Genomic DNA, 27,367 nt, shown 5'->3' with positions numbered 1-27,367 from the left:
AAGTCACGGAAGATTGGCGTAAAAAAACGACTTATTTCATCGTCTATAACAATAAATATATACAAGATAAAATCCAAATGTACAAAATATACAAATATGATGATATAAATATTAATTGAATCTGTTTATAAATATATGCGAAGAAAGCAACTGCAGTTATATTGAAATTTGTTACATATGTTGCTAACTTCCCAATTTATTTTCGTAATTATGACAAAGGCCGGTGGTGTGGTTTTACGTTTTTAAAGGTCGTGTAAAGCATGAACGCGCTTATAAGTTATTCAGTCTTTCCTGTCTCCAAAATAAGAAAATAGGGAAAGTTATTTTCGAATAAGCGTAGCGTAATAGAAAATAACTACTTTTTACGCTTGAAAATTTTACATGAAAGACGTTACCAGCCCCGTATTAGTCTGGGGAAGGGGTTGGAGCGGAGTAGCCATGCCTCCAACTCTCAAAACCTTTGTTAATCAAGGTCAATATGGGAGAGACTTCCGTAAAGGCTTCGTTTTTATCCAACCTATGCGTTAATATTTCAATTTTCTCTCTCCTACAATGGTACCTTCTATTTCTTATTATTATTGTGCAGTGCACGCTACGACCTCGGAGAAACATTAAAAATATTTATAAAATATAAACTACTGCTACCAAACATTCTTCCCAAATTTTTCGAATTTCACTTGATCATTCAAATTTTTCGAATTTCACTTGATCATCCAAATTTTCGAATTTCACTTGATCATTCAAATTTTTCGAATTTCACTTGATCATTCAAATTTTTAGAATTTCACTTGATCATTCAAATTTTTTGAATTTCACTTGATCATCCAAATTTTTCGAATTTCACTTGATCATCCAAATTTTTCGAATTTCACTTGATCATCCAAGGTAAGTGAAGCTACTATTAACATTTGTGTCACGTGCGTTCCACATCTCGAATTATTGGTGCAGGTAAAGCACTGCGTTTAGATACGACATTAAAAGCAAGTTTGTTGACATTGAGGGGCTTAAAGCGATAATCGGGAGATAGCAGGCCACCTAAAACATTCTTTTGTTGAAGGAATGTAGAAATAAACGAACTTCGTGCCTATAAACGAACAAAAAAGTAAATGAATAACAGAAAGTTTTAACGACCTTGGGGGTTCCATCCTAACTGCTTCCATCCCCTTCGACTGCAACTATGTTAAATTACTGCCAGAGATAACATTGCTTTAACTTGCTTCCCTGCCACACAAGCCGGTTAGAGTTACATTTAAAGTGCGTGTAGTGGGGACTCGAACCTGAAACCTTATGATTACAAGCCGACTGCGCTACCACTACACTATCTTTGGTGTAGTGTGATGGATTAGTATTTCTGTTTACAAATACTAATCCAATTTATAAACAATAACAAAATCCGATATTGGTTTTCCGAAATTAGAACCGACGTCTAAGTCAAACCAAAAACGATTATAAACGTTACCATTTCTGCGGGTTCGTTCGCCCACTGAAATGAAGGTAAATGTGAACACTGCATTAAACTGAACGCACTCTCTACAAAACTTTCTTTGAATAATGTTTGAAGATGAGCTACGTTGCGCTAAAAAATAAAAATAGAAAAAAATGAAAATTATTTACAACTTCCATCTTATTATTAGAACTCTATTTTATTGCATAGAAACTTCACTGTTTTTTTCGTCAAATTTGCCTTTCGTTTTATTTTAATTTCGACGTTCAAGCTAATAATACATGTACTTCGCGCCATATCCTTTGTGACCTGCTTAAATTATTACCCTGTAGTTGTTATATCAACGGTAAAGCGCGTATAGTAGATATTGACGTGATCATAGTAGAAAAAATAATAATAGATATGTCTAAAAATCTTTTCTTATTAGAGTTCTAAAGAAATCTTACCCTTTGTGACCTGCTTAAATTAGTCCTCGTCTTTTCATTCCAGACAAGATTCAACGCATCCATCAAGTCTGGATAATTCATCACCCTTGGAAAAGTTGATAAAATTTCATCGCAGCGCAGATCTGAAAATCAAATATTTGTGAGTCACATATGCATAAGTATTCGGAAATGAGCCAATACGAATGCCCCATAAAAACAACCATACGAACATAAATTTATGAACGAACAAGCGAACGGACAAGTGAGCGAGTGAACGCATAAAAAAACAAAAAAGCAAAACAACCCCAAAAAACACGCGAACGAGTAAATAATTTTGAATACCTGATGGTATATCGTCTTCGCGACAGAAAGTCATTGCAGCATGCTGTCGATAAAAACCAATAAAACGCGCGTATTGTTGACACGTGATCAAAGTATCTGGCAACATGCTAAATAAATGAGAGGAAATAAAAAACCTTGCAAATATGTAAAATAAAACATTTTGACATAAAAATACTTAGCTAAACAAAGTAAACAAATTGTCTGATTCCAGTGTGGTGCGTTTATATCCTAATACCTTTTATAAGCGATGAAATCGCATGCGCCCTTATTTGGATGAGGCCACAATGTGCTCTTAAAAATGGCGGTTTATACAATGTCAGGGCGGTTACTGGCAATACATGCAGAAAAACGCCCACTTACTCGTATTGTTCCTTAGTGAGCTTATTATAACCAGTAGATCTTATTTGTAGTCTTGGTTGACGATTGGTTCGTATTAACGACTGCATCAGTGATTGACTTGCTAAAACATGAGGTGAAAATAGACACGATTTTATACACAATGTTTTCCAAAATGGCGTCGAGTTGATGTTTTAACGCACTGCTTTTCGCAACAATCTAACATACGAGATGAACTTAAAGGAAGCAGGAACTGAAACGATAATGATACTAACTGTTCAAGTCGAGGTTGGGATCAAGTATAATTCCCTTTTCAAATGGAGTACCACCGCTAAGTTTCACTTCAAAATTTCTAAAATTACAAAAATATATAGAGATGATAGAAATACTGAATGTTTCGCAATTTTTTTGTGCAAAAAAGAAATCTAAAATACTATATATACCATACAAAATATGTGAACAAGATATAAAAATGTGGATTTATTCTGGAAGTGAATGTTTTTATCATGCTAAAATTGATCATTTTTAGCAACTTCTATAATCAGATATTTGAAGAAGAAAAACCTGCCCCCGAAAATTTGGTTTAGGTTTTTCACACTGTAAGATTTCCTAGAATACTCTCAGTCAAATAACGTAAGCCCAAAAACCTTCCGAACGTCTTCTCAACTTTTTTTGTTGAAAAAACATGATCCCATACCCCTATCAACGAGTTAACAAATTTCTAGGGATATATTCAGGGTGTCCACAGAACAAAACCGAACAGTAGTCGATTTTAGGAGAACTTAGGAGGGTTTAAGAACAAACACTAAAAAACTTTAAAACACATTTTTTATTTTGCCAAATTTTAAGAGGAAACGAAGGGTAAAAATTTAGTAGTAGGAGAAAAAAGAAAAATATTTTGAACGTACTTATTACCAACTGGGTTTCCATTTGCGTCAAATAATGGTACGGATGTCCATCCACAACAGATGTCACTCACTTCCCCAGTAGACTAAAATAAAAGTGGAATTGTTGAAACATAACACATTGATATCAAAACAAAGCAATAGAGAGAAAAATATATATAAAAAAAGGCAATTCCTTCCTTGTGATTCCTTTGGGTCAGTTAATACTTTTGTTTAACAAATAAGATTGATTACTCAACGTAGAACTGCTATGTTGTTAGAGACGGGTTAGTGCTGGTCCAATTATTTGCTACGACACAGATAAGATATCTAACTCTTATCGTATTGCACTTATAAAAACTTATAAAGTGGAATGTGTTTTTTATTAATATTAGAAAATCATACCGTTCTCTTGTATGTGTAATTCAGCTCAAACAATAACCCTAGATGGAAAAACACAAATAAATATAGAAGTACTACGAGAGAATAAAAAAAACATAGAAATTACAAATAAATAGGAAATAAATAAATAAATAAACATAAAAGTCACAAATAAATATAGAAGTAAGAAATAAACGTGAAAGTCACAAAAAAATATGAAAGTTTCAAAGCTTTTCAAAGCAAGACTACTTTTTATTCCAAGCTAACTTACCAAGCTTGCGATTATCATTATTTATACGTGCAATAAATTCTCCATGATATAAACTTGGTATGTTCTTTCCTATCTACAAAAAAACAGACTATATGTAACATCCTACTCGTTCCCAGTTTGTGCAGATTTAATCCGATATAGACACCATTACGTTGCCCAGGGAAGTGCTACTCATACGAAAGGCCCGAGCTATAGGAGTTTTTCAACAGCTACATCCCTGTTTATGTTGCAAGCGACTTTAATTTCAACTGGAGCAACATAACCGGCGTTAATGATTTGGCGCGAAGTTAATAGTTAATTTCTAGGCTCTAAATAACTGTTTAAGAAACGTCTTGAGAATCTGTGTACCCTAAAAAAGGGTGTGTACGTTTGCCACTAACAACGAGGTTCTGCTATAAGTTCGTCAGTACACCACGTATCAAGGGGAACAGTAGTAAAGATGCTACAACAACTTTCAAAAAAAATATAGGTACGGGACAAGCATTTGTGGAACAACTTTGTAGAACAAAGAAAACATGCATTTACTTTTGGTGTAAAAGTCCAACTTTGGTCTTTTTCCATGAGGATAGCTTTTACTAAATGAATGTTGCTGATGATCTGAAAAAAATAAAAAGAGGAACAGAATGTTATCAAGGTGGGACAAATCTTTATCCTGATATAAATTTTGAATAATCAAGCTATATTCTTCGTTTTTGTTTTAAAAATGCTTTCAATAGTTACGTTGATTTGTACAAACCTAAAGACATCGTAATAATCGGGAAAACTGATTCACTGGACAAAAAGTGACAAAAATTCGTTTAGGAGAAGAACTGTTTTTCTTATCTCATAAGGCGTCATGTTTACACAATCATTAAATGTATTTTTTTCACCTTCTCTTCATCCCACAAAGAGATGTATACTTGACGACTTAAAACTTCCATTCCTAAAAAACAAAAAAAAACAGCATTACATGATTTAAATTCAAAGATAACTTATACTTTATATTTTGATCTGTCTCTCACAATATTTGTTGTTTATTATTTTCTTGACACAAAGGCCATGAAACGACGTTTTGAAAGTTCCTTTTTCGCCTGTTTTACTTCCGCCTTATAAAGGAACTCCAGCCTTATATGTCCACTGAATGATAAACTTTAAATCGTGAATGAAATTATGCTTGCCACATCTAAGTGAGGTATGTTGAGCTCATATAGTTTTTAAAAATGTTAAAACATTTCTATTATTCGGGATATTTGGAAGGAAATTAATTCAGAAGATAGAATGTAAAAACACAAGTTAAAAACACTCAACCACGCAAGAAAACTACATTTTTAGTTTTTACGATGAAATACATGTTGATATAAAAAAGAGATTCACCTGCTCCCACTGGCGGTACACATTTCACGCCCACCAAAGAAAATGTACGACACACTTTAACCGAGTTGCTTCGTAGCTACACGAGAGGAAAACAAATGAATTATTATTATCGCAAAAACAAAAAAAGTTCCCAATACTTCAGCTCAGAGCAGTACCAGCCTAAAGGGCATGTTTCCGCCCCTCAAAAATAATAATATTTGTCGATGATGTTTCATGGTTAATATGTAAGAGATGCGTTTTTATTTAAATAAGAGGCAGCTAACTCACTCAAAAAAATTTTTCGTAATTTTTAAAATCCGTAAAATATTCTTTGCACCATTAAAAGCCACAATAAAAAATGAGTAAAAGAACACAAATTGATTTTGTGTTTTTCCTCCCTCTAACACTTTCTAAAACAGGTTTGGTTGAAACGCTGATTATACTCATCACCTGGCTTTTAGTTGTTCAAAAATTACTTTATTGTTAGAAACAACTATTTTTTGCGTACTGACGATTCGCAAAACCAAAAACCCGCGAAAATGTTATAAAATGCAAATTTTCGAAAAAAACGTCTTTCAAAGAGGATATAAATCACCTTCCTATTGATACTGTCCCAAAATAAATCTTTAAACTGCAAATTTGATTGGCTGGTTTTTGGGATGATCCACGACGATGCTCGATAGTCTTCTGTAAATAAAAATAAAAGCATATATTATGTTCCACTTCTATTTCAAATATGTTTTTTTTGTAATGATAAAATATTTATCTACCTGGTAAGAATTTTAAAAAGGACATAGAGATGTTTAATGCACAAACGCCAGAGGGAGAAAGGTTGGTAGTTGGTCACTGGTTGTAGGTATCAGTTATTTGGAAAGGACAGGTAGCTAATATTGTAAAGACGGGCTCCGTTAGAAACTTTAACAACGACATATGATTTATATCGGATCATTTTACATTATTCAAGAGTAAACAACCAATGTCAATGTTAACATTTAATAATCAACCAGCAAACCAATTACTGCTAGGTAGCGACTAATTCACCCCCTTAGTCCATGAGACTCTAATGTGTTAAACTCATCAATATAAATCCCCCTGCGTTGGCTTGTTGGTGGCTGCTTTTTTCAAATAACAGACCTCTTCAATGCACAAAAAAGCTTTGTAAGCCTTATTTAATAATTCTTTTTTACCTTTCTGGTACCATGCTCCAAGAGTTGGGCTACGAAATCCTGAAGGTACAGCTTTCATAGCTTGAAGGACATCTGTTACACTGGGCTAAATAACAAGAAAACATTACAGCGTCAGTGAAGCATGACATTGCTTTAACATTGTAAACAAAGTTGAAGGTGTGTTCGGAGATGTAATGTTAAAGTGGAAACGAGAGAGAAAACGCTCTTCTATCAACCAATGATTTTAAAGTAAAAAATGAGCGGGGATTGCTGGAAGACAAAGACAAAGAAGCACACATTAATACTTTCACTTTTTAAAGGTATTTTATGGTATAAAACAGTGTTTTTGTTTTTTTACCTGATTTGACATTTCTCCCTTTTAAATTAAAAACAGCATCAATTTTTTTTCTTAAGGAGAGAGATATTTTTTTTTCTAAGATTTAAAATCACAAACCAAAACAATTTGTTAAAAATGAAAACAGATTTAACACAGTTCGTTTATTTGCACTCCCCTTTTTCTGATATTTGCTTCTAAACCATTGTGGAAAGTTTAAAACATTTAATGAATTATAAAACAGGTTTAAAATGGAGAAAAATAACAATTTTTATCTGATATGCTTTCAATAGAAAAATGTTTTTTGTTCTTTTCACATTAAACAGTTTTATTGTTTAACTTTTGCAACACTTTCACAGCTTTTCTTGCGTTAAATTAAATCTTAATTTGAAAAAACCAACACACAATATATTTCCTTACAAAAATTTTTAAGTCGTATTTTAAACTAAAAAAATCACAGGTTTGCTGCACGTTTTTATGGCAGTCTGCCATAAAAACCATCTTTACAAAATTCCGAAATTTTAATTCATTAAATAAAATTTAATTTAATTCATTCTTTTACTTTAATTAGTTTTCCTGTGTCAAAGGTTCCTCAATAAAATTAAAACAATTTAATTTCGTCTCAGAAATTATTTATTGACAATAAATAGAAGAAAAATTGAAGAAAATCATTCTTTGGAATTTCGTCTATCGACAAAATTTCGTCAGTATTTCTTGGCAAGAATCATTCCCCTCAACGATATTAAGTTAAGGGACACTATTAAAGTACGTTCGCCCAAAAATTTGCCCTTTTTCGGCTCCACCACCCCTTCCCCTTGTCCCCTCAAATTAGCTTTTGGCATACCCTGTACCTGCGCATTTTTAGATCGCTCTTCACCTATATGAAACACAATGTTACTGCGAACGTACATTTTCAAAGTCTCCTCAGTTATAAAACCTACCTTAGAAGGCGCGTCTTTTAAAGCTTCCCACAATTCTTTACCACTGAAACAAGAGAAAACACATTAAAATTTAACAGGTGATTTTGCTGACTGGCTACTACTTAGTGAGATTTTGCTGACTAGCAACTTAGTGAGACTTTGCTGACTGGCTACTTAGTGAGATTTTGCTGACCAGCAACTTAGTGAGATTTTGGTGACTGGCTACTTATTGTCCAGGATTATAGTTACTTCTAATCGCTCAACATTAACTCGTGACATTAATGACGAATCAATTTCAGCCACGTTAGATGAAGTCAAATCAGGCTTTACTTACCTTCTTTTCTTTTCTAATGGCGGTTTGTCTAAAAAAATGAAGGTAATATATATATTCTATGTTTCACTAAAAAAAATATTATTATTCTCCATTGTGCAAGATAAGGCAGAATTACGACTTTTCTCATTCTGGAACATTCCAAATCGCGAAAGTTTTCATTATTTTTAAAAAATCTTATTCAGGGTGCCTGTAGCATAAGAACTGTGATCTCTCACACTATAAAAAGTAATGAATTTCATAAAAGCCTCTCCTGTCATGATGGTGATCTTATTCTAACTGCACGATACAATTAACTTTATTTGGTTCTATTTAGGCCTATTCTAAAAAAATCCCAAAATCTGAAATTGAATCAGAATTTTACTTTTTAAGCCACATTTTATTTATTCGCAAAAGTTTGTTCACACTTAAATGAAAAATCAAAACACTAAAGTAGTATAACATACCTTTTACTTTCCTCTCAATAATCTAAAAAAAATTTAATACTTTGTTGGTAAAATTTTTAGTATAATTCTGCATATATTTATTTCTGCGATGGTCATTTGGAAAGTAAAAGTAGGGTGATGTTAAAAAAAAGTGTTATTCCTGATCCGATCATGAATCTATGTCTTTTATGGTTCGCGAATAATATCACAGGGATAACCTTTTCCTCTGAAATCACTTCTACAGGAACGCTTAATGATCTATTTTTATGATGTTGCCGACAACGGTTCATTCCTTTTGATGTGTGAGGAAATTGTGTTCCTTCTTCATTTGGGGTAAAATTTCATGAATTTTTGGTGTTTCTTTTCAGCAGACATAGGTTTGTTTTTCTACAATATACAACCGAAAAAAAACCCGCCTACAAACCTTGACAAGAGTGCTTGGTACCAGTCCTCTATTACCATGTTTATCTATCCCAGTCCACCAACCATCTTCACTAAATAAAATAAAAAATATGATAGCTTAATGCAAATATTAATAAGGCTCTCTTACGAGATCCTCAGTTAGAGTAATTTTATTTAGGAGGAGGAGATATAATCCGTTTATCACGTTACTTTGCGTAAAAGCAATGAACGGAAAAGGATACAAGTAAATTAAATTCTAGCATTGGTTAAAAAGCCATCGAAAACAAAACAAGAGTTCAGTAAAACATACAAATTGAATAAAAATACCTTGCGTCCACAATTTGGATAACGTCATGCGTTTTAAATGAAAGATCACCATCCTGCTCAGCTTTGAAATTAGTGAGAGCTTCAACAGTGTGAACCTAACGGACAAAAATTACATGATATTAAGGATACTGTAATGTTTCAGAAACATATTCAGTATATTCATTACGGTCTGGGTATTTTTACAAAAATTATTTATTGAATATAAAAGCAAATTATATTTTTTATAACATAATATAAATATATCATAAGCCTCTAAAACTCCTCTGTGTTTTATTTTTTTTTATTGCTTTAAGCACTACACTGACACAAAAACTGCTGCAAAGAAACTGAATTTATTTCTTACAACTTCTTCATCATCTTCGTCATCCTCTTCATCACTAAAATAATTTGATTATCGATGAAACTATTATACAAATGCATTCTTAGATGTTATATATAGACGTAAGTGTCAGTTTGTAAAAACCTTTTCATAAGGAGATTGACAGAACCTATAAAAGCTTGTTGACATACTCATTATCTTTATCTTCTAGACTCTCTTCTTCATCATCCCTGTCTTCGTCATCTTCATATTCTTCATCATCATCATCGTCATCGTCATCATCATCCTCAGTAACAAAGTCATCTTCATCCTTACCAGCATCCTCATGTTGCATTTTTCTGCAAAATAACAAAATATATTGAACACTCTTAAAGAATAACAACCCTGAATATCACTAGCTTAAACAAAATTGTTGGTTGCAGTACTACTATTAAACATTTCCACACCGAACATAGAGCTACAGTAAGAGGACAAGAATAAAGTAATCCACGCAAATTTTATATCTTACACTTCTTTGAATATCATGTTTTCATCAATCAGTTTATCTGGTGTTTTTAAAATTCTATGATTAATAAAATTAGTAATATGATTATAAATTAATTTTAATTCTATTTAATATTGAGTATTTACATAAAATTAAAATAAAAATAATATAACTATTAACTGTAAAACTATTTTTAGTAATGTAATCAATATAGTCATCAAAATTAACATCACCCACATTGGGTACATTAGTAATGTAAAATTTAAAAAATCAACCGCACTGAATACTAACTACATGGTGAGGTCACATTCTCAATCGCCGGTGTGGAACCTTTTCTTAATCACTGGTACAATAAAATGAATATTAACCAAGTATCACCAACAAGAATCAATGGTAAAAATGAAATCATCAACCACACTGGATACTACCATCAACTATGCTTGGTACAAAAATACTAACTACATGGTGAGGTCACATTCTCAATCGCCGGTGTGGAACCTTTTCTTATGCACCGGTGGAATAAAAATGAATATCAACCAAATATCACCAACAACAATCAATAGTAAAAATGAAAACATCAACTGCACTGGATACTACCATCAACTATGCTTGGTACAAAAATACTAACTACATGGTGAGGTCACATTCTCAATCGCCGGTGTGGAACCTTTTCTTATGCACCGGTGGAATAAAAATGAATATCAACCAAATATCACCAACAACAATCAATAGAAAAAATGAAAACATCAACTGCACTGGATACTACCATCAACTATGCTTGGTACAAAAATACTAACTACATGGTGAGGTCACATTCTCAATCGCCGGTGTGGAACCTTTTCTTATGCACTGGTGGAATAATAATGAATATCAACCAAATATCACCAACAACAATCAATGATGTAAAAATGAAAACATCAACCATATTGGGTATCATCAAAAGTGAGTAACATACACATATTAACCACATCGAGAGCTTTTTTTAATCACTGGTGCAATAAACTAAACTGAGAATCATTAACAAGTATCAGTGATATAAATAAAATACAACAACCCCACTGAATACCAAGATTTATCAACCAAACCGAGTCTTGATCAATCAATAGTAGGTAAATAAACAAGTGGGCAGGAATCCCGAGAAGAGTTCTTTTTTAACTTCTCGATACTATGGAATCTGATGCCGGAAGATTATGGTTTAACCACACCTAGAATCACCATGAGTAACATAATGACCACACCAGGTACCATCACTAGTCATCGGTCATGCAAAAAATATGGGATAGCAGCAAGAATGGTTCTGAAAACATTTCGCTTGAAACCTGTTTTGTCACACTTTATTAAAATAGTATATTTTTATTAAATTTAAACTATAAAAAAAATTACTAATTTAAAGTTGCAAAATCGTAAACTTACGATTTTTGTTTCTCCATTACATCAAATTTCCTGACAACAAAATGAAACATAATTATATGTTTACATTTCATTTTATAGATATACATAAGTATTCAAATAGCCATCACAACACAATATTTTTTTGCAAAATAGTTAAACACTTTCCACTACGCTTCTGTAGACGTCAAAACATTTAACATAAAATTTGTTTCCTTGTTTTTTTGAAACTGTCAACGTTACCACTTAATTTAGTAGTCAATCATTTTCATCAAGTCTATTTTGACAAACTCTTTTCGTGCTTATTTAACACTGACTAAAATTGCCTTAAATATAAGATATACTACAGAAAGGAAGTCCTGATCAAATTTTGGATGTTCTCTATGCAATAGCATAAATATCACGGTTAAATAATAATTATTTATTACAAGGATTCATTTAAAAGGGAGAACGTTGCAGAGAAGGGATAAATCTGATATTTTAAAAGCAATATTAAAAAATTTCAGTACATTGTGTTTAAATTAAACTGTGAAAAATCTATACTTCCATGGATAAGTCTTTCTTCACACATTTTCTTACTTTTTAAAGATAATGCTTTGGGAGGGTCACCCAAACAGCATGGTAAAACGAAACAAATAGACATACTTAAAATAATCTTCCTCTACATCATCAGGTTCGAGTTGATCAGTTATTGTATTCAATTTTTTCTAGACAAAAGAAACAGATTTAAAACTCTACTCTACTGTACTAAAAAAACAGTTTCGTAACTGAACTGTCAGAAATTAACATGTGTAGCCTTAAAGCTTAACAACAATTATTTTAAATTCCAGTTTAAATTGCGTAAAAACGAGAAGAAAAAGTTACCTGCAGATTATTAACACGTTTTGTTTCTTGTCTTTTTTGTTCTTCAAATACTTGTGTAGGTACTTTTTCATTAGTCTAAAATTTAACAAGAACTCTGAGATATTATTGAATTAAACAAATCCCAATCATTGTTTATGTGAACCAAAATGAAAAGATCGTTTTAGGTGAGCAACTTTTAAATTGTGTGTTATGTAAATTTGTTTTTTATGTTTTTAGTATGGTTAGTATTACTCAAAAAGTTAAATAAGTCATTAACCATTCATCAGATTCTTTCATACCAGTCATTAAAGTGATGACCAAAAACCTTCACTTTAAACTTAGTTTTACTTTATGCTAAGAAAGATTAAGGAGAATGTTAAACACTGTGGGAGGAGAGGAGATTAATCAGCAGGATATAGAAGTGCCTTTAACAAAAACTAAAATAGTACATTGTCCTTTAAATAAAATAAAACATACCACAGAAAGCTCTTCTAATTTCGCACTTAATGATAGTAAATCTTCTTTTAAATAACTAGCTCTAAATTAGAATATTTTTAATGATATCACCCATACCAAAGTAAATACACACATGGTAGCAATCAAAATAATAGAAAAAATAGGAAAATAAGGTTTCAAGAAACATGGTTGACGTAAATTAAAAATAAGAAATTGATTGCTAATTAATTTAGTGATACATTCAATTAAGATGTGTGAAAACCTGATTGTGTGAATACACTGGAAAAACAAAAACCTGAATTTTAGCTGTTGTAACTCTTATCTCTGTCTATTAAAATAAACATAAATTATACGCAAAAAAAAACTTACTCAACAACAGAAATATGTACCTTTTGTAAACATTTAATCTGTCAGGTGAAGCTGGACCAAGAGATGGCAATTCATTTTCACAAAGATCGTCAATCTTTAAAATCATTTTATATAAAAAAATCAGAACCATTGATTAAATATAAATACACAATCTGATGACTAGTATAAGAAATTTTACTTTCTTACCTTGAATTTCACTTGATCAATTTCTCTTTGAATCTTCGAAATTCTTCCAGATTTCAATCTCATGCTCATGTTTGCCAGGAGTTATTAAAATACAGCAAATAATTTACATACTCTCTAAGAAAGGATATGTTGAATTAAAAAATGAAAAAACAATAAATGATTTTTCAAAGTTTCAAGGGAGAACTTTTTCAACACCGAAAACGAAATTGCGGACCACAGCTGGAGCAGAAGTCATCAGTTTAATTGGGATGAGAAGAAAATCATTGATAGAGAATCTAAAACAACGGCCAGGAAGATTAAAGAAACCATCAACAGTCTAGAACGTAACAAACACATAAAAAGCATCTTGTATCAACTTCCTGAGATTTGGTTACCAGCCCTACAGAAGAAGTAGTTACCTACATCTAGGTCCGAAAATGTTAATTACCGTAATTAACTGTAATTATCAGCTCGTTTCTGATTGGTTAATTTTTATGAATTTCGATCCTCTGCAATTATATAAATACATGCGCAACATCAATTTACTTTGCCCAATGATGGGAGAAGGATCGCCCGAAACGTCGCCTACTAAAGTATCATGTTCAAGAAATGATAAACTTTCCACAGTAATATGAATACTGAACAGACAAACCGAAATAATATCTACAATAACAATATTTATAGTGTCCGCAATCCTCCAAAACACAAATTCAGACAATGTTAAGGTTTGTCCACACAATTAAATACATAGTCTATTTCTATAATAAATTCAGTAAATTGGAATTTAAATTCACTTGTCAATGTCCACAACAGACTTAGAGATTAAAACCCCTAAAAAGCGGTAATTATTGCTCACATCAGCATGGCTTTCCTTTCAAATTTTTTTGCATTTGTGGGTTTTAATATAGACTAGCTACCAATTCTAAAATGGGGTTAACAAAAACAAATGATATTTAAAAATGTTGGAAGGACCAAGGATGTTGTTTTTTAACATGATGGATGAATGATTCGTCCCATCTAGTGCCTGGTAGCTTGATAAAAACATAATAAATGCCAAAATTGATCTACGTTTTAAGGTCATGAGAATAAAAGAATACAATACCATATGTTTATGTAGAAATCATATTCTCTGAAAAACAGTAAATATTTGAATACCTGAAGAAAAAGAATTCCAGTTAGCTACAGTTTTTCGAACGCAATGAAAACATTCTAAAGTTCTATTAAGAAGTTTCTTGACATTGAAAAATAAGATCAACTAGTATAAAACTTGAAATTTAATTTCACATTTTTCAGTGCCCAAGTATACGAAAGTTTGTTTCCTCTATTTGTTTTTGTTTACATTTTAGCTAAACGTTTAACTTGTTATAAAGAATAACGTGTATTACATGGTTGTAGACAATCTTTAAATGTTGGTAATTTAATGCATACTTTCTTCAATTTATTACAACATTGTCCTACAAAATTACTTTTACATTGCAACAACATGGCAAAAATATTTAAGCTGCACTATTTACATACAAATTTAATGAAAATATGTCTTTCAAAAACATTAAAACTTCATCAAGTGTCGTACTAAAAGAGATATTCTGTATAAATTCTTTCACTTCTGATACAGGCAGGTTTTCTGCGGATACATGAGGAAATACTTGAGCCTTCAATTTCCATTTAAAAGTTTTACGATTATGTAAATCCTTTCCAAGCAAATTTGGCACCACAAACCAAAAAGTCTAAAACAGAAAAAAAAAAAAAAAAAACAATAGTAATATAATCCAACATTAGCCTGACATAATATTGCATCACTATAGCTGCATTCAATCTCAAAGCATCTGAAGTTAAAAACGAAATATTATACTGTTTTTTTCTATTTTTTAACTTTTAAGGGCCTGATATACTTGTACAATATCACTGAAATATAACTTATAAAATATCAATATAATTTCTTAAAATATGTTTAAAATAGAGTTATAATTTCTTATAATATAGCTATAATATGTATAATTTCAACACCTGGCATGTGCGTCATAACCTCATAATTTGCTGCATGGCTATAATATTTGAATAAAATCAAACGAGTTTGATTTTAATAATATTGTTTGTGATTTGGTTTCGAATGCCTTTTGTTTGTGTGACAATAGATCTATTAACTGCTAGCGTTATTGTGGCAACAATGTTATGAAATTAAATGAAATTATAACGATATTTTAACAAATTATAAGTATATTGTAGAAATATTATAACTGTATTATAGAATATATTTAATGATATTATACAAGTGCATCCTGGCCTTTACTAAAAAAAGCAAAATAATAAAAGATAATTGAATTTTGCTTACCTCATCTCTGGAAATATTTACTTTATCTTTGCTATTTAAATGAATAATAACATCTGAAAATGGTGCACCACTAAAATCTAAAATAGTCACATCTTTTCTGTCCATAGACAAGCCAAACAAGTGATTAGGTGGCATGTATGTTTTCCAAAATATTATTTGATGTATTTTACCATCAGGGTATTGCAGCTGCTTGTTCAGAATAGATATTACTGGAGTTACACCAGCTTGATGTAAAAATCCAAACCATGCAACACCAAGAAGATTAAACACAATCCAAACAGAGAAAAATGAAACATAAAATTGTTTGTTTATGGTACAGACAAACAAGAATGTCATTGGAACAATCACTGGAAGAAGAAATCTAGGTTCTTGATGTGGTATAGCAGAGAGAAACAGGACTGGTATTATAGATGAGCCTGACATGAAAATTTGAATTTCTTGACTTATATTCTCTGTTTTTACATTGCGATATTTCATACAAGAGAAAAGTAATCGACTGACTGTTAACAGAAATGCCGCATACATAGGGCCATACAGTAAAAACATATTAACAATCAAATGCAAGTATCTTGGATGTATGCCATGCTCCTTAAGAGATTCTTTGTTGGTGTTATATTTAATAGAATTCCATGGCGTCACTTGGAGTAAAAACATTTTTTGATCTGAAAAGTAATATGAGTCCATCATAATGTTTACAAAAGCACCAACAATAAATCCAATCATGGTTGAAATTGCCATTTTCAATCCCTTTGTGAAAAATTTCAATAGTGGTAGCTTCACCACCATTACAATGAAAACATGAAATAAAGGATAAAATGCAAACATTAAAAAAGAAGCTCGTACAAAGAATCCAAATGATAATATTAAACCAATTCCAAAGTCCAAGAAAATTGATTTAGTAGCACATTTTAATTTTTTGAACATAAGATATAAAAATGCTGTAAACAAGAATGTCTCACAGGAATTTGAAAATAGTCGATTTAAAAAAACTATAGATATGTACGATGTTCTAAACACGAATAAAAATAGCTCATGTGTACATCTTCTTGTCTTCCCTAATTCAAGCATTTTGACAGCCATTCCTTCAACCATGTGAATAAAAATAAGCATAACACAACGTGGCAGGAAAATCAATATGTATGTAGAAAGCTGTATGTCTAAAAACACTTTTGCTAAATCCAACAGCCAAAATGGCAAACCAGCTGTTATATATGGAAATAAAACATTTCGAACTGGATAAGTATTATTCCATTCCCATGTTCTTACTGCTTTTAATTTAAGAATATCATTAGCTGCAATCTCTGTTGATTGAAAATGTTCATCAGGGTGGATATAACCAGGCGGTATAACAAAAACCACATATATTCGAACAATATATAAAGTTAAGTTGATAACTTTCAGTTTATTGACCATTGCTATATATAAATGTTCTTTGGAATACAAGTAAAAAATAACAGCACTTCTTTATATTTTATTTCAGCACCTAAACTTTTACTGCATTTATGTATATTTCATTTATGACACATACTATCAATTATATACATTTAAACCATTTGTAAACCTTGGAACAGAGCTTTAAAGTTGACATACTTCGTTTTTAGTACCTTTTAAATGTAACTTGTAATGACCTCATGTCAACATAAGGAATGGCCATGTATCTTTTGCTTAGATTAATCGATTTCTAATGTCATTATCATTCATGAACCATAAAAATACTATTTGATGAAGCCTTTTGTTCTCACATGCAACATGTAGGTTATGTTTAAAAGCATTAACAACCACAAAAGCTATTGAAATTTATATACTTTTTTTTAAATAAACATATTTTATTAAAAATTTAGCTTTCATTGCTCTATTTTTATAAAACATAAGAAATCTAAGCTTTGAAAAAACATTTCTTCTTATTTCAGAACAAAATGCAGCGATTTTTAATTTTTAAAGGGACATTTTCTCGTTATTCTAGAATGAAAAACGTTTGTATGTTGTTTTTTTGTCACTTCAATACACAATCTCGCGATTTAGAAGCTTCATAGGTTGTATCTCCATAAAAAAAATATAAAAAGAAGAAAGAGAATTATACACCAAAATTCACCCTTCCACTTCATTTTGTCGGACACTCCCCTCAGTAAAATTTTTGTTTGTTGAAAAATATATGGTTGGGAAGCTCTTAAAAAAATTTACTTTCTTTACTTAAAACAACACGTGATTCTGAAAACACAGCATATTTTGTGTTACAATAACTGTTTTATAACTGATTTAACTATTTTTAAGCATGAACTGCGTTAAAAAAAAGCAAAGTTCGGTAGCCAAAGATATAATTATCGCAGCAAAATTGTTTTCGAATAATTTCAACAAGATGGAGGAAAGTGTTCGGCAAAAGTTCGGGAAAAAGCAAATCTTAAAAAGATCTTTGCTGTTACCTGTAAAAAATCATGATGAAGAAATGTTAGACCCAATAACACGTTATAATTAATTAATAACTCATGAATATTTTATTCAATAATAAAGTAAAGTGTTTTCACAGAACTTTGGGTCTTTTTATTGTTAAACAGACAACAGGATAACATAACAAGATAAAAACAAAAATAAAAAGGCACAAATAAAAATAATAAAAGTAATAAATTATAAATAAAAATAAAAAGGCATTAATCACATGAGAGCTCATTTGAGCTACGCAGACCCAATTGCGCTCTACCAGACAACTCCCTGTAACATCCAACACCCCACACAGTGTGCCATCTTGTCAATTTCCTTCACAAGGTTGGGTTAACTCAAGGCTATGGTAACATTAACTTGGAGCTATGGTAACAATAAGGCGTCCATATTGAATCTCCACCAAGGGGAATGAAACACTCTCCCACACAATGTGTGAGAGTTAAACCAAAAAAGCTACATCGCCACAAATGTATAATAATATGGTAAACGACAAATAAATAAATTATATATCTTTTCAGTTTATGTCATGTTCAATTTATAATTTAAGTTCTTCAAGAACAGGAACCTCAGCGGCAACAAAAGCAAAAAAAATATAAAAACAATAAGACATAAAAAAATTGAGATGATCAAGATGCTTTGACTTCTCGTTTAATTTTTGTTCTTTTCAAAAAAATGTAATATTCACATTTAATTTTTAATAGTATTAAGGGCCGTCGACAAACAGTTTTCGTCTCCGTTAACGGCAAATTGGCAGCTAGACTCTGCCCCTCCCCCTGTCCCTTAAAGGCAAGGCCATTTCCCCTACGTTAGTTTTCGTCTCTGTTAACGGGAAATTTGCCGTTAAATAGAATTTTGCCCCCTCCCCCCCTGCGCCTAACGGAACAATCTTTGTGGAGACTTACGAACATACGAACACAAGATCCATTTTTTTAACAACCGGTTCTAGATTATGGTGGATTTTTACTGTAGAAACATTTTTTAATTTGTTGAATATTTTCCCTAAAAGATATAAAAAAGGGAAGAAAGTGAAATTCTCCATTTTTATTTTTATATTTTTAACAGACAATGCATTACCCCTCCCCCCCCTAACGGCCAATTTGTCGTTAACGGAGACGAAAACTGTTTGTTGACGGTCCCTTAGCAACAACACTATGAGGAACGCATTACTATATTATTAGGAGGGGTAATGTGTGGTAATGCTTGATAATGATTGTAATCATTTATTGGTGGTGCAGTGTTTGCGGTTCAATGCGATAAACATCCCCCATTCTTTAACGTGGCTGTAGCTTTGTGTGTTGTACAAAGTACTGGAAGTAATTTTTAGGGTAGAATTAAAGAAAAAATTGTTAATACACAACTTTCCAGTTTCAAAAAATCATGCGCGCATCTTCATAAATGACGAAATTCATAATGGTAGAATTTTGGTAGGTAAACACTGCATTTCACCAGAAGACCAAACTTTAAAACCCTGTCAAAAACATTTAGCTATATTGGAAAATTGATACTCTAATCGAAAGTTCATCAAATTAGCTGTAATGTCTCGACACTGTGCCGTAACAGGATGTAATAATGGCGATTATTTATTAACAAAATGGCGTAAATCAATATGCAACGTTCATAAAGTATGTCATAGTGAAAGTCAATGTTCTTGCGAACCACCTTTTACGTAAGCATTTTTTACATACATTTTTAGTATTTTATTGAAAGAAACTGATTGAAGTTGAAGGAAAAGGAGTGTTTTATTTCTATTCTAGCTACAGCTAAAGTATAGCAGCTAGCTAGAGCTACTAAAGCTGCACAGCCATAATGCACATAAACTTTTATTTTTAATAGATTGTTTCCATTTCCAACTGAGAAGGATTGTATGATGAGGAAAATCTGGCTACATATGATAAATTGTATGGATGCAGTAAAGAGGAACAAGTTGTGGTCTCCAGGAAAGTCTTTTAGAGTATGTTCCAAACACTTTGTTTCACAAATGCATACTGATAGTCACCCATTTCCATCATTGCATATAGGTTATAATTGTAAGCAATAAGCTAAGACAGTTATGCGTCAGATAAAATCTTCACATAAAACGGAATCTCCTTTACAAGTTGCTGTTTCCACATTAAAAAATGCAAAGGATAAATACGTTACAGAGTTACAGATTGCATCACTAATAGAATTCACCAAGAAGGAAGCACATTTAATAAATTCTGTTTATAGTCTTCCAATTACTTCACATAGTTATTTCTACCTGTTCAAAATGTTCCTGTTTTTGAGTAGTTATTAACCATTTTTCTGTATTTTTGTAAAATGTTGCACTGTTGAAAATGCCCCGTCACAACATAAACAGGAAAAGTTACTGTTGCAGCTGACTATTAAAGCTCTTCTTAACAAAGTCAACACTCTCAACAGGCTTAATAAACAGCTGGAAGAGAAAGTAAAAAACTGTACATGCAAGAAACCTGTTAATGAGCTGTTATTAAATTCTGATGAAGATGTTATGTTTTATACTGGAATTACTTCCAGAATATTATTCAATAAACTATGTTCATATATTACACCATATGTCAAACGTAAATGGAGAGGACTTAAAGAAACCAATATTACCCTAGTTAGAAAAGTATAAAAGGACACCAAATAAATCTGGTCCTAAATCAAAGTTATGTGTCAAAGATGAGTTAGGCTTGGATTATTACGGCAAGATTTAACTCAAAGATTTGGTACTTCTGCTACTATATCTAGTCGCATATTTGCAACTGGGCAAAAGCAACAGCAAGTGTATGGAAATCATTGGTTTACTTTCCTGATTATGGACATATTGCTGCTACAAGACCTCAAAGATTCAGAGATGTTCAAAATCTTAATTCAATAGCTGATGGTACTGAAATATTCATTCAGACCCCCAAAAATCATATAGCACAACGGCAAACCTGGTCTAGTTACAATCACCATAACACTGCTAAAATATTGGTTGTAGTTTTACCTAATACTCATATAGCATTTATATCAAAAGCTTATAGTGGTTGCATTCCTGACAAACAATACAACCTGGATATTTAGACTTGTTGAACCATTGACAGATGTAATGGTTGATAAAGGATTCAAAATTGCTGATGAATGTGCAGCTCGCTGTATCAATATAATTGTTCCACCAGGTAAGAGGTCAGAGCCAAATGTCACAAGCATATGTTAGAAAAACCACTAAAATTGAAAAGTTCCAAATTCTGGTTGAACAAGTTATTTCTCGTTTGAAAAAGTTTCACCTCATTGCAAAAGAAGTTCCTATAACTCTTTTATGTCACTTAGATGACATTGTTATAATTTGTGCAGCCTTATGTAACCTCAAAAAGCCGATATATGAAAAGTAAATATATATAATAAATAACCTAGCTATATAACGTATACATTGTTTTAGAATTTATTTACAATTTGGACAAAACCACTCTTCATCTTTAGGTGGAAAATTTTCTGATTTTATTTGAACACAGAAAAAGTGATACCATAGTGGACATTTATCACAACCAATACTGTTTTCGTCAAATGATTTAGGTGCATATGGGAGTTCTTTTTTGCAAAATCTACAGTAATATTTATTTTCCACTTTAGGTGTCTTGCTGGTGATTTTGTTGCCACAGTTATCTTTGTTCTTTCTTTTCTTTGTGCACTGCTCATCTGTTACATTTACAATTTTGGTTGGTAATAGTTTAGTGAGATTCTTTTTAATCGTTTTTTTGTTGTTTACATTTATGACACTTGTATTAGTTGATATTGTTTCTTTTGCTGCAATAACAAAATCCACTGGTGATGCTAATATTGTATTAGTTTTTACTTTTGAATTAAGAGGTTCTACTTTTATTTTTATTGCAATCCACTGTTATTTTATTGTTAACATGCGTTTGAAATGTAGGCTCTGATTTTTTCATTTTTCTTTTTGGAGTTTCTCCAATTAAGTTAGATGTTGAAGATGCTATAGGAATGATATTTACATTATTTATGGAACTGGTGTACTCATTTTGCTTTTGGTTTTTGTCATCTTCACTATTTTTCGAAGTAGAACATTTAGTTGAACCTTTATTGATAATATTTTTATGTAATAATTCAGGTGCTATGTAGTGCGTCCAGAAAAAATCTAGTTTTTCTAATAAAGCAGTCCAAAAGTCTTCAACAAATAAAATTCTCTCTTGAAAATATCCATGGTGCAGGCCTGAAAATAGTAACTGGTGTTCTTTTTTAATGTCATCCTAGTTCCTAATTCGTCTGTAACTTCATGTAAATAAGAGAGATTATTGCTAGTTGGAATGTGATCTTTGATTGAGAACGGGCATTTTATTTCTACTAACCCTGCTCCACAGCATTCACATTCTACAAGCAAATCAGGAGATGAACCTATATAAGGATATTGCTTCAAGACAACAAGACCAGAGTCTTGTGTTTTGAATTTTTTATGTTTTTTTTTATTTAAAAGTTGATATTTTCTTTTTGCATGTGGCTCTAAAGATGTTCCATGTTTTAATGCATGTGTTGTAGGATTGTCTTTATACCCCATGAGGTCAGAAATTAAAGCATCAGCGGAAACTGTTTTTTTGGTTGATTGTGGTAGTTTTTGTAAATACTCTGTGGAAATTCGATGCAGTGATTCAACCCTTTCTATGACTGTGCCATTTTGAATGTTGATTTTTTGTTGCCTCATTGAGATATCTAATATGTTTATCAGTATAAACAAGGCTTTTTTGAATGAAGAAATATTTTGGTTGCTGTCTAGTTTCCTATTTTCTAAAAACGTTTCCACCTTGTTTGAGTTCATTTTCTCTGCCTCTCTAGATATGCTAATGCCTTCCATACATTCCCACAAGGTACTGCCCTTAAAGCAGGCCTGGTCGGGAAAATGTACCCCCGCGAGCGCTAAATCGCTCACGTATATTAATTTGCGTGAGCGATCCACGTGCGATCACAAAAGCTCGTGCAAATTAGTTTGCGTGAGTGGTCAATGAAACAAAAAGTTACGACATGCACATGCTTGATCTGTAAAATAAAACTCAAAATAATCCAGTCGTCACTGATCAAAAATAAGTTCACTGCCAACTGGCTTTTTATGTTTCTAGATGAACTTATTAGGTTAGGGCATTATTAGGTTGTATATCGCAGAAGTCGCCGGTAAAATGCTTCGAAAATGCTTGTCACCAGCATGAAGAAAAACTGTACAGGAGACTCAATTGTTAGAGTCTTTGCAGAACATCTTTCCTCACAAAACCGAGGGCAGGGCTGACTTATTGCCTGCTGTGTCGTGTGGGAGAAAGAACTTCTGGACTTCTTTTTAATACAATATACAATTTTTTTATTATTATTACAAATCGAATAGAACACGATGATGTGTTGGCAGATTTGCTATATTTTTAAAACTTTATTCAACATGTTTTTTCTTTGGTATTACATCACGAGAACATTCGTCTGAAAGCTGTATTAAAGTACAGGGTACCTAACCTCTCCCATGTTCTGGTTATATTTAACTTGTATGGGCGCGCACTTTTCTCGCAGTATTCTCTGTGACGATGAAGGTTGGAATGACTTGTGGCATGGTTCCAAATGGTCTTCCATCTTTCGTTCGAGTCTCAGTGTAATGCACCAGCCGAGCATAAGAGTGTCAGCATGAATGTGTGGGCGTGTGCGCATGTGATAGCACGCGTCTCCTGACCAGGCCTGTTAATGTCGTCTTAAATAACTGCAAATAGTTCTGTTCTTATGTTATCTTTATTTTGAAGCTTTTTTAGACGACTGGGATCAGATGGTGAAAATAGCTTAAACTTTACTTTAGTTTCGATAATTTTTTGACTAGCCTCGTGATCTTTCATGTAGTGTGGTTTATCGAAATGTATTTCACTAATCTCTTTAGCTTTTGTATTTACTTTCGTTCCTGAGGGGATGTTCCATATACGTAATGTACTGGTCTTGCTAGGATAAGTCATGCCCGCTCTTACTGCGTATTCAATGCGGAAACACATAGCCGTTATATGATTGCATTCACCATAAAGCCCAGCGGTACACAAGCAATAAGCACTTATGATTTGTCCACCAGGTCGACTTGGAGTATCTTTTACAATTATTGCCCAAACAAAGTAGGGTTTGTTGTTGACTCTTTGCGAAGGAACTACGCAACATTTCAAAATACAATATTTTGAGTCTTTGCTTATTGTATTTATAAATATCTCACGAACAAACTGACATGTGAAATATGTGACAATTTTCCTTGCTTGTAATCACTTTGCATACGCCTTAGAAAATCAGGCTGTTTCAAGCCGATGTAGTTTGCGATGTCAAGATAATTTATTGAAGGCCACGATTTAATGCCACTTTTACTGTGCTCTCCAATCCACCCGTCTTTTAAAACAAGGGGGTCGTCAAATACAGTATATTTCAACGTCCGTTTACTACGATACTCCTCCAAAACGTCTCTCTCTCTCTCTGTTAAGTTCAGGGTCAACATCAATGTTATCACACCAAGCTGGATAAGCTCTGAAATCATTTAAAATACGCTGATAAGAAAGTGAAAGAAAAACTTTTACTGAGTTTGTAAATAGACGAAAAAATACCTGGCAGAAAGATACCTGGCATTTAGTTCTTCAAAGGATCCAACAGTGATTTTGTTTCTTACATGTATAAAAGATTTAAGACGTTTATACTCCACAATTTAAATTTATCTCAGGACATATCCAAATTTATATCATCAGTCATGTCGCAAGTGTTTATAGCTATCACGTGAATTCTCAAAAGAGTCACATGTGAAGTTTGCTTTGAAAATTTTCATTTCGCTCTTTGGTATAATTTTGGTTATGTAAAATGCGCAATCTAAATCTTAGTTTGTTTTCAAAAGCGAAAGCCGCAAAGGTTAAAAATCATTGATATGCCGGTGTAAAGTAAGAGAGATTTTTGATACTTGCATTGGTCTTTAACAAAAAAAAATTATATGGGCTAAAGCACCATTAGTTCCTTTCACGTTATAATTAATTAGAACAAGATTTTTATGATTGAGAAAATAAAAAAATGGATAAACATCACATGTAAACATAATTTTTTGAGCGGTCACAATCAAGATTTTTCCTTCAAAAACGCACAAAAATAATATTTCTTAGTGTTTTTTTTATTGAAATATCAAGTTCAATCTTTCCTTTGTCGATATTTGTATAGGTTTTATATAGTTGTTGATAAGTTTAACTCTTTTTTTAAGATTTTCATAGTTATGTAAAATTCACTGTTTTTCGTGTTTACCTTCCAAGAAGCTACTATTATGATTTTTTTTATTTTCCGAAACCGGAAAGTTGTGTATTTTTTATCAATATTCACATAAGCAAATTCATGCTTGAGCAACAAACATTTATGCGAACATACCTGCAATTCAAGACAAGGCATTTTTTCTGTAAGCCTCGTTCATTAGGTGGGGATTTTCATCTCAACTATGAAGTGGTTGGTTGCTGGCTAGCTAGCTAGCTAGCTACACTACTTACTTTTTGTTGAAGACAAATTCAGCAGTGCAGATGCCCAATATGGCCATATAAACAGAACTTGGCAAAAATGCCTGCCTAATAACTTTAATGCTAGTTTTAATTGGGCAGCAGTCAACTAGCTGCAATACTGAGCTTATGATATATGCATAAAGAAATGTAAAACATTAAAAAGATCTATTGCTTTTCTCGTGTCAGTCCCGGCAAACTGTCCACCATTATGGTTGTTTTGATGCTATCATGGTGAATAAATTAAGGACCTGAAAGAGAATGTGCGTAAAACAAAACAGACGTTTCGAACTGGCTGACAACACTACCTTTGAAAAAGTGGGGCTACGATCTGAACAAAACAGCAGTTTTGGGATGCAATCAGAATAAGGTATAACTGGAACCTCAAGCGACTCCCGACAGAATGCGTATGTGGTGAAAAATTCGACCTTTGCCATGCCTTGTAAAAAAGGGGGCATGGTCACCCTGCGACACAACGAACTGCGTGACATCACCGCCTCACTCTTAAAAGAAGTCTGTCATGACGTAAAGACGGAGCCAATGCTGATTGAGGTCAACGGAGAGGGTCTTCACGAGAGAACAGCAAACATCCAGAAGAAAGCACTTGACATCAGTGCTCTCGGTTTCTGGACGCCTTGCCAAAGAGTATTCTTTAACGTAAGGATTTTAAACTTACACGCTTAGAGGTACAGGCGTTTAAGAGATTCTTTCAGATTAACGAAAGAGAGAAGAAGCGACAGTACAACGAACGAGTGTTGAAAATTTGAAAATGGTTCGTTCACACCACTGGTGTTCGCTGCAAATGGTGCAATGGCAAAAGAATGCAAAGCCTTCTACAAGCGGTTGGTTGCAGAAAAACGAACCATTTCAAATTCGGTTGCAACCAATGTCATAAGAACGAAAATTAGCTTTTCGCTCATAAGGTCAACATTGAGATGCAATTGAGGATCAAGATCACCGAGAAATGCGGACAATAGCATAGAAGAATTTGAACTCGCGCAAACAACGCGACAATTCATCAAGAGTGATAAACTAAAAAAAAGTATTTTATATGTGTTAGATAACAACACTAGTTACAATATTCGAAAACAGTGGGGTAAACAAAACATACTTACTTTCCAAAGATATGGCCGGCGCAAAAAACACTGTCATTTAAAAAGTTAAAATAAATGAGATAGATTGCCTTGACAAATCGAACTAGGCTTTTTTGAAATAAAAAGAGTAACGAAACGTCAAGTCAGCGCTAGTGGCCCTGGCCTGTGAGACGAATCTCTTAGAGTAAGGATCATCTGACTTCTCCCCTCAACAACAAAATCATGCTATAGCGAATTGATATTCTCACTTAAAATCAATATAATTTGTTATTATTATCATTTTATTTTCTATCAAAACATGTAAATATTTAGCACATCGTAACCCGGCTGTACAATTATAAAAAATATACGATATTAAGGAGAAATGTTAAGAGAGAAAAAGGGACCAACATGGGACGAAATAATTTACCATTTATCTTTGACGGGTTGCTTTTATGGGAGCGCTGAGTAACTCAGTTGACAAGTTACCCGTTTAGTTAAAAAAAATATTTTCGCCTCGGGTGAATAAGAATGAGCGCGACGAGGGGAAACATCCTGCTCAAGCAAGATCCTCCGATTGCTAAGCGAGTTCGAAATGATACATATTGGCTTGTACAAGAACTTGATAGGAAAACGGGATCTCACTTATTAGCCCTCCCCTAGGGGAACACAAGTATCGTAAAAAGCG

At 32.5% G+C, this 27,367-nt stretch overlaps 2 protein-coding genes across 5 annotated transcripts; both read right to left on the bottom strand.

Annotated features, from left to right (window-relative positions):
* Positions 1-584: 584 nt before the first annotated feature.
* Positions 585-13,501, bottom strand: LOC130632197 (nephrocystin-1-like). 4 transcript variants are annotated; one of them, XM_057444455.1, is made up of 28 exons: positions 13,367-13,501; positions 13,201-13,274; positions 12,833-12,893; positions 12,377-12,451; positions 12,158-12,219; positions 11,537-11,566; positions 10,148-10,201; positions 9,831-9,977; positions 9,664-9,697; positions 9,321-9,415; positions 9,016-9,085; positions 8,613-8,634; positions 8,170-8,197; positions 7,857-7,899; positions 6,603-6,687; positions 6,011-6,102; positions 5,437-5,512; positions 4,953-5,005; positions 4,609-4,680; positions 4,084-4,156; positions 3,837-3,874; positions 3,456-3,538; positions 2,823-2,899; positions 2,572-2,671; positions 2,212-2,318; positions 1,891-2,012; positions 1,460-1,576; positions 585-1,084 (listed from the first exon to the last, which is right to left on the bottom strand). In XM_057444455.1, the coding sequence occupies exons 1-28, from the start codon at positions 13,433-13,435 to the stop codon at positions 914-916; spliced, it is 2,130 nt and encodes a 709-aa protein (XP_057300438.1). In that variant the 5' UTR covers positions 13,436-13,501; the 3' UTR covers positions 585-913. The 4 variants fall into 4 exon arrangements, with proteins under 4 accessions (XP_057300438.1, XP_057300439.1, XP_057300440.1 ...); XM_057444456.1 differs by having other exon boundaries at positions 6,011-6,099; XM_057444457.1 differs by lacking the exon at positions 10,148-10,201.
* Positions 13,502-13,656: 155 nt separating this feature from the next.
* Positions 13,657-17,237, bottom strand: LOC130632269 (GPI mannosyltransferase 4-like). Its single transcript, XM_057444461.1, has 2 exons — positions 15,678-17,237; positions 13,657-15,072 (listed from the first exon to the last, which is right to left on the bottom strand). The coding sequence occupies exons 1-2, from the start codon at positions 17,088-17,090 to the stop codon at positions 14,842-14,844; spliced, it is 1,644 nt and encodes a 547-aa protein (XP_057300444.1). The 5' UTR covers positions 17,091-17,237; the 3' UTR covers positions 13,657-14,841.
* Positions 17,238-27,367: the final 10,130 nt, after the last annotated feature.

The sequence above is a fragment of the Hydractinia symbiolongicarpus genome, chromosome 1 (genome assembly GCF_029227915.1).
Source record: "Hydractinia symbiolongicarpus strain clone_291-10 chromosome 1, HSymV2.1, whole genome shotgun sequence".
Lineage (NCBI taxonomy): Eukaryota > Metazoa > Cnidaria > Hydrozoa > Anthoathecata > Hydractiniidae > Hydractinia > Hydractinia symbiolongicarpus.
The sequence above is the reverse complement of the archived record's forward strand: the minus strand, read 5'-3'. Positions and strand labels throughout refer to the sequence as shown.